General features: G+C 44.6%; 1 protein-coding gene across 6 annotated transcripts in view; it reads left to right on the top strand.

Moving 5' to 3' along the window:
• LPP (LIM domain containing preferred translocation partner in lipoma) overlaps positions 1-14,319 on the top strand; it is a 331,785-nt gene that overhangs the window by 159,484 nt on the left and 157,982 nt on the right. For all 6 annotated transcript variants that reach the window (XM_063167037.1, XM_063167041.1, XM_063167039.1 and 3 more), the window contains one exon: positions 7,963-8,085. In XM_063167037.1, coding sequence (XP_063023107.1) covers positions 7,963-8,085 — 123 coding nt within the window. The remainder of the gene's footprint in view (positions 1-7,962; positions 8,086-14,319) is intronic.

Below are 14,319 nucleotides of genomic sequence, written 5' to 3'. Positions count from 1 at the left end.
TGGACAGCACAGGACCTCTGTGTTGGCATCTCCAGTTCCAAGGCTCCTACAAACACATTCCTGGGCTGCAAGGAGAATTGTTGAGTGCTGTTTGCTGCATCTTCTTTATTCCTGTTGCATAATTGCCTTCTGTTGTCCTCAGGGGTGGCAGAGGGATAGGGAATATTGCAGATCTTCTCGTGGTCCATTGTTCATGTCCCATCAAATCAATCAGTCATCCACTGCTGGCGTTTGATCCAGGGTTTCAGCAGAGTGTACCCCAAGGCCGTGGATCCTGTTGGCTAAACTTCTGTGATGCCCTTCCATCCTTTTTTATCTCTGCTCATTCATCTAATATCTGTGGCCAATTCTTGAGAACTCTGGCCTTACCACAGGTGTTTGAGGCAAAATCTTCCCCCTGGTGTTAAGGGCAGGAGCTGCTAGAAGGGAACATAGTCCTGGATTGCTCTACTGCTCATCCACACTGGTGGCATCCTGCCCCCACTGATGAGCTGGGGCTGGGGCTGGGGCCCTGCTCAGGATGAACAGGGAGCAAGAGCTTATTAAACAGTGGTGGAAGATGACCACAGGCCCCACTGACCCACGATCCAGTTGCTAGCCACGGCAGTGGCTCAGACCCAGCCATGTCATTGGAAATCAGGGCCATCCTGCAACAGAATTGCAGCTGGAGCTTGAAGGGCTCGGACTGGGGTTTGCTGTCTCCTGGCATGTTTTGTCAGGTCTTGGATGGCAAATGCAGAGAATGAAAAGTCCTTTAAGGAGCTAGCTTGGCCCAAGGGATTAGTGTCTTCATCTGGTGGCCTGGAAACTTGGTTGTAGATCTGAGTTTCAGCACCTTGCTCCCACCCCTCTGCCTGCATTCTGGTATCTAATTGATAATAAACTCCTTGGGACGGGGATGTTTCCTAGGTATTGTGTGAACAGTGTCTGTCACACTGATCTCTAGGGAAATATAAATCTCTATTATCATACAGATTCATAACTACAACAAAGTCTTTGTGGTTTGTTTTTTTTTTTTTAATCTGTGCATCCCAGGAGGCTGAGTGCAGATGGCTGTAATTTCTGTTTTCTCTGCTAGAAGAAAGGAAGGAATGGGTTTCCAGGTGTTGGGCCAAACCCTGGCACCTAGGGCTGTGGTCAGTTATTTACCTGCAGAGACTGGAATGTACCCTCCAGCAGATGTGACTCCCAGCAGGTGTCAGAAGGTAGATAGAAAACACAGATGGAGACTTCATATGAATGTCTCTAGAGCCAAATCAGTCACTAGTGACCAGAGAAAAATGTAAAAGGGAAGCACAGAACATTTTATATTTATTGTGTGTCTTGGAGTTTTCTTCCATGAGTTTCTCCTGCTGCTTTTGAAGTCTGTGTAAACTCATAGCAACCACAGTGTCTTGCAGCAGAAATAGCTCTGCAGCCTAGCAGTGTGTTGTGTGACAAAACACCTACCCCTTTTCCTTTGTTTTGAGACTGATGCCTCCTAGTTTCATGCTTTCTTGCTATCTGCCTTATCTGTATTTTTGCTTTTTAAAAATGTTTTATTATTTGTCCTTTTCATAAGCTTTTTACACCATGGTGAGTTTTTAAATCAGCTGTTAAGGTTTTGCTAGGTGTCTCCTAGCAATGCTTAACAAATAACTTCCCTTCATCTGCTTGTTTGTTTGCCCCAGCTGAAATCCCATGCAGTTCTTTACCACACCTTGTTGCTTCAGAAATGAGTTCAGTCTGGATACCCAGTACTATCTGTGTTTTCCATGACTGCAGAAATTAATTGTGGGACTGTGGCTACCCCAGACTAATTGCTGTAGGTGTGGCTGAGCACAGCTTCCTTTACCCCACTGAGCCTTCTGCAGTTTGTTGTGGCACAGCTGCTGGTGTGAACTTTGCCAAGGGAAGGTATTTGGCACATTCACTGGCCCTTTTTGGGACCATATAGGCTGGTGTGTAGTAGATGATCACCCCCACGCTGTTCAAGTCCTATTCCAGGTAGGCCTGACCTGCCTCTTTACAGTGAAATCTTCAAAAGTGGCTGGAGTCAAAGAAACACTGCTCAGTTAAATGACAGTGGCATCTGAGAGGCACCAAATGGTGCCTTCTTTAAACTTTTGAAGTGTTTTCCTTTGGTCCTGCTAATATCCAGCAACACAAACCAGGTAAAACTATTCTGTGCCTGAAAGAATGAAAGAGCAAGGGGAAAAAATAAATCAAAACCTAACTTCCTTTTGGCTTTTATCCTTGATGTCATCAAAAGACTCAAAAGGATATTTCAGGCCTGGCTTCAGCCTGATGGAACAGCAGGGAAGTTCTTTTCTATTAGATCCTTGATACAATCACATCTGGTGAAATCACTGTGGTCACATCTGCTGAAATCTTCCATCATTTCAGATTTGTTTCAAAAGACTTAATCTTTCTGTTTTTAAAGGGCACAACTTCTTTTCCAGCCCTCCTTGGTGCCTGGGACAGAGATTAGGCATCCGTCAGGGATCTCAGCCCCCCGGATGCTGCAGTCAGCCCTTTTCTCCATGTGCCTTCGTGGGGGGACAGCCTCTTGGGGCTGTTTAAATTTACATTAGAAAGAAAGAAAGAAAGAAAATGTTTACACTTGTCTGTAGGCTTAGGGAAGAATAGACACAGCAGCTCTTAAGGGTGCTTCATATTCCTGATAGATGCCCTTCAGTGTGCATCTTTTTTTGCCACTGCAATGTCTTTTGGGGCTTTAGATGGCTTTTGTGACCTTGGAAAGAAGAATGAATAAGAGACGAGGTAGCAAGGGTGTGTGTCTGAAAAGAACCTTGCCTCTGGCAGTGATATTGTTAGAGAACGTGCAAAGAAAGGAAAAAAAAGGAAAAATTAAGCACAAGTCCCAGCCTGAAGTGTATCAAGACTGAATCACTTCCTTTCTTCTTCCTGGTTAACATTTCTCACAGTCTCTTCTTGTCAGTACAGTGGATACTATTGACATCAAACACTTCTCTGTCCCTCACCTGTCCCCAGCTAAAATAGAAAGTAAGAACTGCATCCTTCTTGCTCTGTCTGCATCTCTGTCTCAGCGCAGTGCCCAAGGCCATGGAGCATAAGGAGAGGCTCACTGCTGTTTTGTGTGCCCTTCCCACCACCTCAGTGCCTATCCCAGCGTGCAGTTTGGTGGGTGGCTGCAATTGGTACAGCCTGGTAAAAGCAGGCAGTGGGCACTGAATTCATCATCTCTACCACCTCATCTGTGGCTCACTGGCTTTTACTGGGGGAAAAGACAGTAAAGTCTTTAAGGGCTGAAGTCCTTATGTACCATCTACTCATTCACAACTCCTGATTTGCCTAAATTCCGCTTGCTCCTCTTGCGACCTTTGTCCTTCCCTTGCTCCAGAAGGCTTTTCTGCTTTTCCCCGTTCTTGGATGTGTAAATGCAAGAAGTGTTGATGTGTTACAGCTCAAAGAGAGCTCCCAAGCACCTCAGGCTAAAACCAATGTACCAGGAGCAGAAGGCACTGTGGGCCCCCAGCTTTGTTTTGAGTCATTAGCTGTGACCTTTCCTAACATCCATGGTGCTCATCTCCAGTTTTCACTTGTGAGTTGGGAGGTTATCAGTGACCTGTGATAGCACAGCGTGTGGAATGAGCTGATGTGCAAGAAAGGTTGTGTGTTTAGCTGCAGCTCTGCTGTCTTGGAGGTGTCTGCACAGATAAACCAGCACTACATTTCCCACAAATGACAGCTCACCGTCCAGGGACACAGTTCAGAGGATGAGCTGGCCACAGCACTCAGAAAACATGTGCTGAGCTTGACCTCTGTTAGACAAGACTTTTGAGGTGTATGAGAGATGGTGGATATTGATGCTGGAAATTTCCACTACAATGAGCAAAGTCAAATACCCAAAGTATTCAGGAGTTTGGCCATTGCCTTGTGCTGGTAGAAGATACACACTGGGGCTCTGGAGTTGCTTGTAGCCCGCCACCCGTGTCAGCAGGACACTGCTGCAAAGCCACACTCCGTGTTTCCCTGACACAGCAGCACCACCTGGCACCAGCAATTGGCTGAGAGGCCAACCTGGCAGCCCACATGGCGTCTCTCATCTCAGGGCTAATGCCTGGCCTGAGCTACAGCCCTGCAGGGCAGAAAACACGGCATGGAGAGAGGGGAAAACAGAGTAAAAGAAATGGCTGGGCCTGGGTAGGAAAAGGAATTTGGAGCAGGAGTTGGGAAGGACATCTGGGAGCCAGATTCTTCTCTGTGAGCCCACTGCAAGGAGCTGGCTTGGTTAAACAAGAGACATTCTTGTTCCTCTGCTGAAAGCTGCAAAATATGTTAAGAGAAGGCGATCTAGGGTTGTGGGAAGAGGTGACATCTAGGGAAATCATTGTGCTTTTCATGTCTTTTAGCTCAGGGAGTAGTCTTACAACTCTTTTAGCGCAGTGAGGCAAAATTTGAGACCCTGTGTTGACCTCTGCACTGCATGTTCTATAATGAATGTTCCTTGGAGTGGTGTGGGGGACCTGTGGCACTGACTGCTGTTGGTTTGTAGGATTAGCAAAAGTAAAGCAAGTTTTCATCTGAGCAGAATGGGTTGATGGGGCTCAGGAGTGGATTACCATCAGAGCTGCTCTGAGCTGCACACCAGGAATTCAGGGCAGACAAACAAGCCAAGCAGTGAAGCTCTCTGCTGTTTTTCTCTCTTTTGACTCAGAATAGGGGCTGAGCCAGGGGATAGGAGTGTAGGCGTTGCAGAAGTTCACGTGAGTGGATAGTCTCTGGCATGAGTAATCTGTTGGACTGGGTTGGCTTACGTTTGCTTTTTGTCGAACTCACGTTGGCTGAGCCAAAGATAGCATCCTTTTTCTTTTTAAACCCATTTTTCCATATTCTACTGGCTGGAAGAGGGGGCGCAGAAGCGACATGTCTGCAACAATGCCATAAATCCAGACAGAAATAGAATTAGCAGTTCCCTCTGGTTCCAGTGTTTGTATCTGTGGGGCTCTGAGCTAAACCAGCCCGGGCTCCTCGCAGCAGAGCTGTGTCTGTGTGAACCTGTTGTGCCTTGGGACCTGGAGCTCGGGTTTTGTTCCAGAACAATACATAAAACTTTTACAGGAACGTCATGACAAAGAGCATGGGAAGAGGAATTGCTGGAATTGCTTAACCCTCTCTTGCTGAAGTTGGTGTTGCAAATGCTCCGGTTTGCCCATGCGGCAAATCCTTGGGTTGGATATTGAGCACTCTAGGGAGAGAGAAAATTCAAGATTTGTGGGGATGGAGAAGAAAAAGCAACCACAAACCTGTCTTTGGGAGCATTACCATTTCCTAAATGTCTTTAAAGTCCATTTCTGCCCCAGTAGGCCCTGGCATACATCGGTAGTGTCATTTGTTGGCACTGTTGCACTGCATTATGTTCCTGCATTTTAGAGTTGGGCTCTTAATCTATGTTGATTATGTTTTAATTGAATAAATAAATCAGAGCCCAGAATCAATAGAGATGCTTCTGTGCTGTTTTATTTTATTTTTCTAGGTTTCCTAAGGACATTTAACTTTTACAACCTTATAACTTGTTCTGCAGCATTTGCTAGTCAGCTATTGCATAATTGTTCTGGGGAATGAGAACCTGGGAATAATATGGCCCAGAAATGCTAGGAAGCAGAAATGAAATTGGCTGATCTCATCTGCCACCATCCCATCTCTCCAGGGTCAGGGTACCAAGCAGGTCCTGTGTGGACTCTAGTGTTATCCCTGGGTCTACCATTGGCTTGATTTATCACCTCACGTGTTGGGGCCTTGGATGCCCTTTGCATCTCCCCTCTCCTTTCCAGGCTGAGTTTTGGCTGCTTAGCTTCAAAATTCTCTGGAGTGCAGCAATCACAGATTTTCTGTCTGAGAAGCCTGTGGCAGTTACAGGCCAACAACTGGGAGATGAAGAAAAACCAAACAAGAGCCATGAAGTGGAAAAGAAGTTGCACTTCTGCAGATTTAAAAATCTAGGTGCCTGCAGTTAGCCAGGAGTAATGATCTGGGCTAATTCCTGTGAAAAATATTTCTTTTTTTGAACAATGGTTTGGATGGAAAGACTTTGGCTCTATGATAAAAATAGGCAAGAAGAGTCGAGTTTGTAAGTATTTTCTAACCTGACTCTCAGCCTTTAAATGGTGTGTTTGTGTATAAGCCACACTGGAACTTCCATTTTCTTATTAGTCAAGCCAAATATATTGTAATCCAATAAGATTTAATAATCATTAGGTACTAATGGATGCCCCAGCATGTATAGGTTTGGCAGATCAGAGGCTGCCTACTTTGCATAGCTTGTCTCTCTTTGACCAACTTGCCATGTATGTGTCAGATTGATGACTGGGGAGTTCTTTAAAACAGGTAATGATCGACTGCTACTAAAATGAAATTTAAATGAAAACTGTCTGGAACAGCTACTGAGCCAAAGGAAAAGGCAAGCTTTTGGCTTGGAAAATTGAAGTGACTTGGTGAGAGTGAAGGCAAACAGAGCTAGATTGTCTGTGGGAAGGTGCTAGTATATTCTGAACAGTTTTTGCAGTTGAAATTAGGTGAGCTGTTAGGTAATTCTTTAGTATTTTTATTATTGACATTGTCCAGCTCTGAATGAGCTCTTCTGCACTGAACTCTGTATTTGCATGTCTGCAGACTCTGTCCTGTCCAGGGGATTTGCAGATAAGTAAGACATGGAAGAACAGAAGACAAATAACTCAGGTTGAGGAAAGACTTTCAGTGTAATAGTTCACTTGACTCAAGAACTTTGGTTTCTGTGCATGCCCTGGTGGTGGCCTGGCTCAGTGGGGCTAGCCCCTAGCACCGAATTTGTCCATAGCACAGATCCTCAGCTGGTTTTCTTAAATTTCCCATTCCTAGTGAGGCTGCCTATTTCCCAAAACACTGCAAACATTGAGGAGGATGTTTCCTAGCCTTTACCTACTTTGTGTCCTGCTGAGAGGTCCCACTGTTGGGTTGGGCTGTACTGCACAGAGATCCTTCCTAGAGGTTTTGGACTAGGTTGTTTTATCAAAAACAAAGCATGTGAATGAGTCCTCTTTAAAATTGCTTATTCTAACAGGGATTGCAGTGCTGCCCTTAAACAGTGGGTTGAGGGTCACATGCTCTGCTCTGGTACTGAGTTCTGGGTTTCACTTTTTGAGGTGGGTGATGGTGGTGAAAATTCACATCTCTTCCCTTCCAAGTGAGTGTCCCTACCAGCCTGGGTACAAATGGGCCTGGGCTGTTTTGAAAGCAGAAAGAAAGAAAAAATTGTTAAATTAGAGTCCTTGGCTGCATGTTGGCATTTGCTCTGGGCATGGGCTTTCCTGCAAAAAAGCCTTTTCACAAGGACCTTACTTATGTTATTTTGTGGCTGCTTGTTGCAAATCACCACCCTTCACCTTCAATCTGCTAGAAATGGATTGAACTTTTTCACTCCTCCTTGAAGGAGCTCATTTTTCAGATGAAATTTGTGAAGAGGCGTTGAATCAGACAGGTATACATACCAAGAATTTATTTAAAATAAGAATAGGTGCACGTGGCCAGTCACTGGCTGCTGTGGTTTGTAGCTCTGTTCTGTTTGTGTTTTGCTCTTGGGATCCAGGTGCTCCAAGCCTGTTCCCAGCTTTGTCCTTCCAGACAGGTATCCTTCTATAACGCATCTTCTCCATTTTATGGTGTGGGCATTGTCCTGCCTCTTCAGCTCAGCAGCAGATTGCTGAATTGCTAATCCTCCAAGTCAGTCTTACACAATGGGACCCTTGTGGCAAACACGAGAAGAAAAGCCCCAAAGCAGCATAAATTCCTGTGAGATGGAAGCTTGCTGTTAGTTCTGGAGGGAGCTATAGGATTTCAGCATGTTTGTCCCTGCAACCCAAGAGTTATTGCTGGGCATGGGTGCAGCTCCATGAGGACAGTAAGAAACTATGTGCCAGGCCAAGTGTTTTGAATAACTGGAACTTTTCTTTCTTCTTTAAGGTGAATCCTGGTGGCAAGACCCTTGAGGAGAGGCGGTGCAGTTTAGATGCAGAAATTGACTCTCTGACCAGCATCCTGGCCGACCTGGAGAGCAGCTCTCCGTACAAACCTCGGACTCAACAGGTTAGTTGCACATTGCGTAAACACAGAGTGGGAAAGGGGCCAGCATCGACTTCTGGAGTCAATTTGCTAAGTGCTTGGTATTTGTTGTGAGAAGGCCAGCCAGTTCCTCCTGATAGCATCCAGATGTGGCTGTCAATGGGGAGAAGGGCGCAGCTGCTCTGAGGGGGCACCGGCTCAAAAGCTGCCGCACCTCTGAGCAAAGGGCCTCTGATCCGATTGTCAGATTGCCTCATAGATTGTTAGAAAAATACTTGCAAAAAATGGCATTTCATTTGCCTCAACTCTCAACCAACAATGACTCGTGAATTAAAACCTTCTCGGTTCACAAGGACTTTTGTGCTTTTATTTTCTTGTTTTTCTGTTCTGTTAATTTTTGTCTGTCGCGCTGCCAGAAGGATCCAGATATCCCCATCTCATGAAGTGGCTTGGATCAGAGCTCAGCTGTCAGGGTGGCTGTAGCCCAGCAAGGCAGACTGGAATTCGCACTTCTCTGCTGTGTCTAGACGAGGACTGCAGGGGTGACAGTGACTTGGCTAATTTTTGTCACTCATCTAGGTAGTGCTTGAGTGGAGCTATTTAAGTTCTGGTGAGATGTCATCTGTTTATCAGAGGAAGTGGTGACACCCCAGTGGCAGTTTTAAAAGGACAATTCTTGTGATCTCATAAAATCATCCTAGATATGTTTGTGCCTTGTCTTTCCTTCCTAGTCTCATGACTGGTCTCATTTCTTACATGTGTGTGGGTCTGTAGGCTGTATACAGCTAGATGTATGCTGTATTTCTCTTAGTGAAGCCCCAAAAGTCAGAAGTATTGAAGGGATAAGTCAGTGATGGGTGCACACTCACTACCCATACAAGCCTTCTCTTTGGTTTGTCTTTTTTTGGTGGTTTTCATTGCTCCCTTTCTTTTAAGTACCTGAGAAGTGATACCTTTGGAGCAGAACTAAAGTAGCGATTGGATTCTCTTTAGATTTGCTCTTCTTCAAGTCTGCAAATGGAGCAAAAGCAGAGCAAAATCAGATTTGTGCTCTTTTGAAAGTGTCCCCCTGTACCCAGAGGCTTTGGGTTTCCATCCTTTCTGCAGGGACCTCCCTGTAAATTTGGCTGTAATTTTAGTGGCATGTGCACAGTTAATTGCATAAACTTACAGACTTCTCCTTGAAAAAATGTCTAATTTGGGTTAGTCAGTCAAAAAGATCAACAATGTAAACCAGATACAATTCAGCCCTTTTTCCAGTGGGTTTCTGTTGTTGTGATAAATGAGATGAGTTCTGCTGAGACACTGTGGTGAACAACCAATGTTCCGTTTGTTTGCACGGGCCAAACACACACCGGTGCACACTGTTACTGGGGAATGCTTTACTCAAAATGCTGCTAGAGTTGGGTGAAAGAGGTCTGTGCTCCCCATTTTCCTCAGCAATGCCCACAGTCAGCTCTGACATCTTTGTGGGCACATGTAACTTCTGTACCCATTTCATGGAGCATCTACAGTTTGCTGACAATGTTGCTGACTGTTTCCCGATGCTTCCTTTGGGATCTGGGGTTCTGTGAATAGGTTGTTTTTTTCACTTTTATTTTATGCCTTTACCATTAAAAGAAAAAAATTTAAAAACCAGTGTCCAGTAACAATGTCCAAATGCAAACTTCTGCAGCTGTATTTGACTTTGGAGAATTTGAAGTAATAGCCTAAGTTTGGGATTTGATCTGACTTCCTAAGTTCATCGCCTTCCAAGATGATGCGCTCATTCCCCTTCATGCAGATGCTTGTTCCCATGGCTTTCTGCCACAACTTGGGTGAGGGCTCTGCAGACTTGTCACCTGCTCCCAGGTGTGCTACACACTGTGTGACCTGGTGGGCAGAAGAAGCTGAGCTCCATCTCTGGGATCAAATCCCAACTTGATTTGTTCAGTCTATCTGACTTCCCAGCATCTCCTGGTTAACGTAATGATGTCCTGTGAAAAGTACTGCTACAGCAGCTTCTAACTAGAGCTGTTGGAGAAAGAAAATGCCAGAGTTGGATGTATCATCTACTGTAATTAAAGAGTACTCAGACAAGTCCTTGAAAGGTGGAACTAGAACGTAAAGCTTTGATATTTTCCTTTGTTTGATCTGTACTAAGTATTAAAACTGGTGAGTCATTTGATGGTCTTATAGTAGGATAATAGATTAGGCTGCAAATTGTAAGGTACTTACTCAGAACATCAGCACATTTATTGGATTACACCTTAGCTGACCTTCCCAAATTTATCAGGATAATGGCTGCAGATAGGAAAAAAGAGCTACGACTTGTTTTCAGAGAAGACGTTTTCAGTTGTGCTTACGTGGTTAAAGCATTATAATAATTTTATAGGAATACCTTGCCCTTGGGGATACTCCTGTTCTTGAATAAGAGAAATTTTATTGTTACATTTCTTTTTCATATTATCTTCAGGACAGCTTTAAAGCAACATAAGATAAATCATAACAGAGTCCTCTCTCACTGGAGCAGGAGTGATAGCAGGGTAATGACAAGCAGTTTATTTAACATACACTTCCCATTGGCATGAATTCACACAAAGGGAAGCTCTTTTGATCCTTGGTAAGGGTTCGAGATTGCAAAGGCACACACTGCACCAGGGGTGCCCCTGACACAGAGGGATGTAATGTTTTTCAGAAAGGATGGGTCAACATCAACCCCAGACACTGTCCCTCAGCCCTTGCTGTTGAGGACATGGGTGAGTGTGAATCTCTGCACCATCCCTGCATTGCTTACCTGGGTGTTGCTCTGGTGGCATTTTTTGTGTGCTGGGCGGGTGACAAGGACACTGCCATGAGCTGAAAGTGACCACCATTAACAGAAGAAGGGAGAGAGTTTGGCCACCTGTGGTCAGCAGTGCCCTCCTGGTCCCTCATGGTCCTGCCTAATCTAGGCAGCTGGGTAGGAAAAAAAAGGTGATCTGGGCTGAGTCCATGTCTTGCAAAGCAAAAGTCTCTCTGAATCATAGAAGCAGTCAGAAATGATTAAATGCAAGTTTTTTCCTTTCAAAATTGCACATACCTAAAAGCACAGGAAATTACAAGACTAAATCATCATCTTTAGCCTTAACAGAGCAGCATCTAAGGATGTTTTCTGTCATGTGAGGTGTTGTAGGAGAGATTGTATTTAAAGAATTCACCTAGAACTGAAATTTTAGAAAGGATCTGTATGACCTTCACCAGAATGACCAGTTCTAGCCCTCTGGTACAGTAAATTGAAATGGACAAGATGACCAAGATTATCTCAAAATTGCCATGACTGAAGTGGAATATGAGATTTAACTTGCCTTGGGTGTTGCTGGAAGAACTGCAGATGCACTATGAAAAAAATCTAATTAATTTTTTCCTCTAGTCTGGTGCAGTTTGGAAGTACTAGTGTGATGAGTAAAGTACAGAGCTCCTCTTATGTAGGTGCAGCATGCTTCTGTGTACATATCACACCTTCTAAATTGCAGTAACTCATTGGAAAGTTCAGAGGCAGAGAACCCACTGTACCTTTCATTAGTAAAAGGAGGCATTAGTAAAAGACAAGATATTAGGTGCATAATTTTCATGGATGGGAGTAGGGGCAAGTCATAAATTGTGTGAACCCCCTAAGTAGAGGCCTAGTGAATGCTGTGTTTATCTGACTCCTCTATTAAAGGGTATTTCCCCCAGTTTTTACCTGTTCTGCTTAAATCCTTGCATAAGAGATCAGTGCAGAAAGACCTTAACAAAAAAACCAAAAACACCCCAAACCAAACATGCCAAATTTCAGCCCATAAAACAAATGTTTGCATTTTCTAAAAAACAAGAAAACTTTGTGACTCTGGAAAAAGGGCTTCCAGCAGAGACTGTGAAAATGAAATACTGGAAATAGCAGCACACGTAAGCTCAGGATTCTTTGTCCCTGCTGTGAATTATGTATTGAATGATGATTGCTTTGTCTGGAATTGGACACCTACCTTACAAAACTCTTGAGTTTTGTCCTGAATTTCCAACAGAATGTCTGTTTGGCAAAATAACACTTTGTGGGAGGTGTACTAGGTAATAAGATGTACCTGGTCTGATGCTATTTCTAAAAGCAGATGCTCTGTGGCCAATATTTATGAAGTACTTAAATAGCAAAAAAATTTGTTTGACCGTGCACCATGGCCAAGATGAAATCTGCTGGTGTACAAGCTCTTGGAGGCAGCTTGATCCAGGGGGAACTGGGCTGGCACTCTGGAGACCTGTTTCATTCCCAGCAACCACTGCTGTGCTGAATGACATTGAGTGCAGTGTTTCCCCTCTCCTTCCTCTCAAAATCTCTTCTGTCCTTGTAGCTTGGCAGCCTCTTCAGTGTGATTTGCCTCTTACTCCCCATGTGCATGGCATGTAGCAATGTGGAACCTTGGTCTGGGTTGAAGGCCTTTGGGTGATGTGGCTGTGCAAACAGGTGGGGAACATGAAGGCAGAGTTAGGCAAGATTTCTAAGGATTCATGGCTGTGTCCCCGCCTCTGTGTCATTGCCCCCAGTACTAGACACCTGACACTATCCAACACTTTAGGCCAAAGTGAGCACTGTTTTGGAGGAAAAGAGGCTCATTCTCAATGTGAGCTACAGAACAATAAGAATGTAAAGAAAATTAAGTTTAAAAAATCAGCGATACATTTTCATTAAGTTTCAAGCATACTGGGAAATAATGTCTTGTAATGACTGGAATTTAGAAGGGATTTCAATGTTTGACAGTGCTGGTGGTTATCCTGTCACTTCTTTTGATAACCATTTGGTACTAGTAAAAGTAGAGAAAAGGCAATGGATGTATTTTCTTGCAGAGTAGCCGGACAGGATTGAACATTTTCAGCTCTACAAAGCAAACCAAAGCAAAATGTTGAAGTGTTGCTGAAGACTCCTATGACATCTCTTCCCTGTGAATTTCTAATTGTAGTGCCCCACTTATAGCTGTGTCAGGAATGCATGGCTGAGAGTTCAGGTGGTTTATCTTGGTCTATGCAGAGCTGTGTCTCCAGCCATGATTAAAATCTCCAATCCAGCAAGGGGAAGCACATTCCCCAAGCTTTGAGAAAGATCTTTATGATTGCTCTTGGTTTGGGCTGTGAGGCTCTGTGAAAAACAAATCACTGAATCTGAGCTCAAAACAGTCTGTGCAAATGTGCTAGTCCAGGCTCAGAGTTGGTTTTGTTGTTCCTGGTACTTGCCTGAGCCTGGCTGCTTGGGTTGGTTTGCACCAAAAGGATTTTAGAAGGGCAGTCCACAGGGTATGTTACACAACTCCAGTTACTGTCGGGAATGTATTTATTTCTTTTAAGAAAGAAAATTTAGGTGTACAAGCAGATTGAGATTGATTTGGTGGGTTCAGAATGAATTCCTTCCTCCTGTAGCATTTATGTGACAAAGAGTTTTATGGTTCCTCAGTTATGGGACTCAGGGGGATATGGCTTTTTCAGATGTTCAGTTTGGGCTGAAATGGATGGCTTAACTTCTGCCATCTTCACATATGAAATTTGAGGTAAATAAGAGTTTCCTGGCCTCATTCTGCTGGTCTGAGCACATCTAACTGCTGGGCATTTGCACAGCTTTGCCAAAGAGTCCTCAGTGTCCAGCAGCACAGCATGGTAGCCAGGCAGTGCTTTCCCAATGGCAAAGGGTTCTTTGTATTGGTTTTTGTGAAGTCTGCGCATTTTGGGCTTTGAAGGTGTTTGAATCTCTTTGTTGTAAGGCAAAGGGGCTCATTGGAGGTAGGCTCATCTGCTGAAACTGAGAAGCATCTGCTGTCCATCCTGAAGGGTTGATGACCTTTTAGTAGGACCATCCTAGCTACTCCAGGGCTTTTGTGCCACACACTGCTTTTTCCTGAAGGCTGTGAGTGCTGCTATTTTGCTGACTTGGATGACAGTGGGTCACAGCAGTGTCCCCAAGCTGGTGTTGGGCTGGTGAGCTCCAGCCCTTGTAGCAGCATCACATGGGCTGTGCAGACTCACTGCAGGGTGCTGACTGTGGCTGTTCTCAGTGGGCTGTGACACTTCTGCCATAGTCATGGACATCAGGAATTGCATGGGCTGTTCTGTAGATGGGGTCACCTCTGAGAGCTGTGCTCCTGCTTCTGGCTGCAGCACGCTGGCTTTGTGCTGTCTGCAAAATCCGGGTGGATTACTGAAAGTAGGAAAGGAAGTGTCCCATCTGGAGCAATTTCTGTAGGTTCCTCCCTGCACTCCAAGTGCAAAGCCCCTATATCC

This window comes from Melospiza melodia, chromosome 12 (assembly GCF_035770615.1).
Source record: "Melospiza melodia melodia isolate bMelMel2 chromosome 12, bMelMel2.pri, whole genome shotgun sequence".
NCBI classification, from domain to species: domain Eukaryota; kingdom Metazoa; phylum Chordata; class Aves; order Passeriformes; family Passerellidae; genus Melospiza; species Melospiza melodia.
The sequence above is the reverse complement of the archived record's forward strand: the minus strand, read 5'-3'. Positions and strand labels throughout refer to the sequence as shown.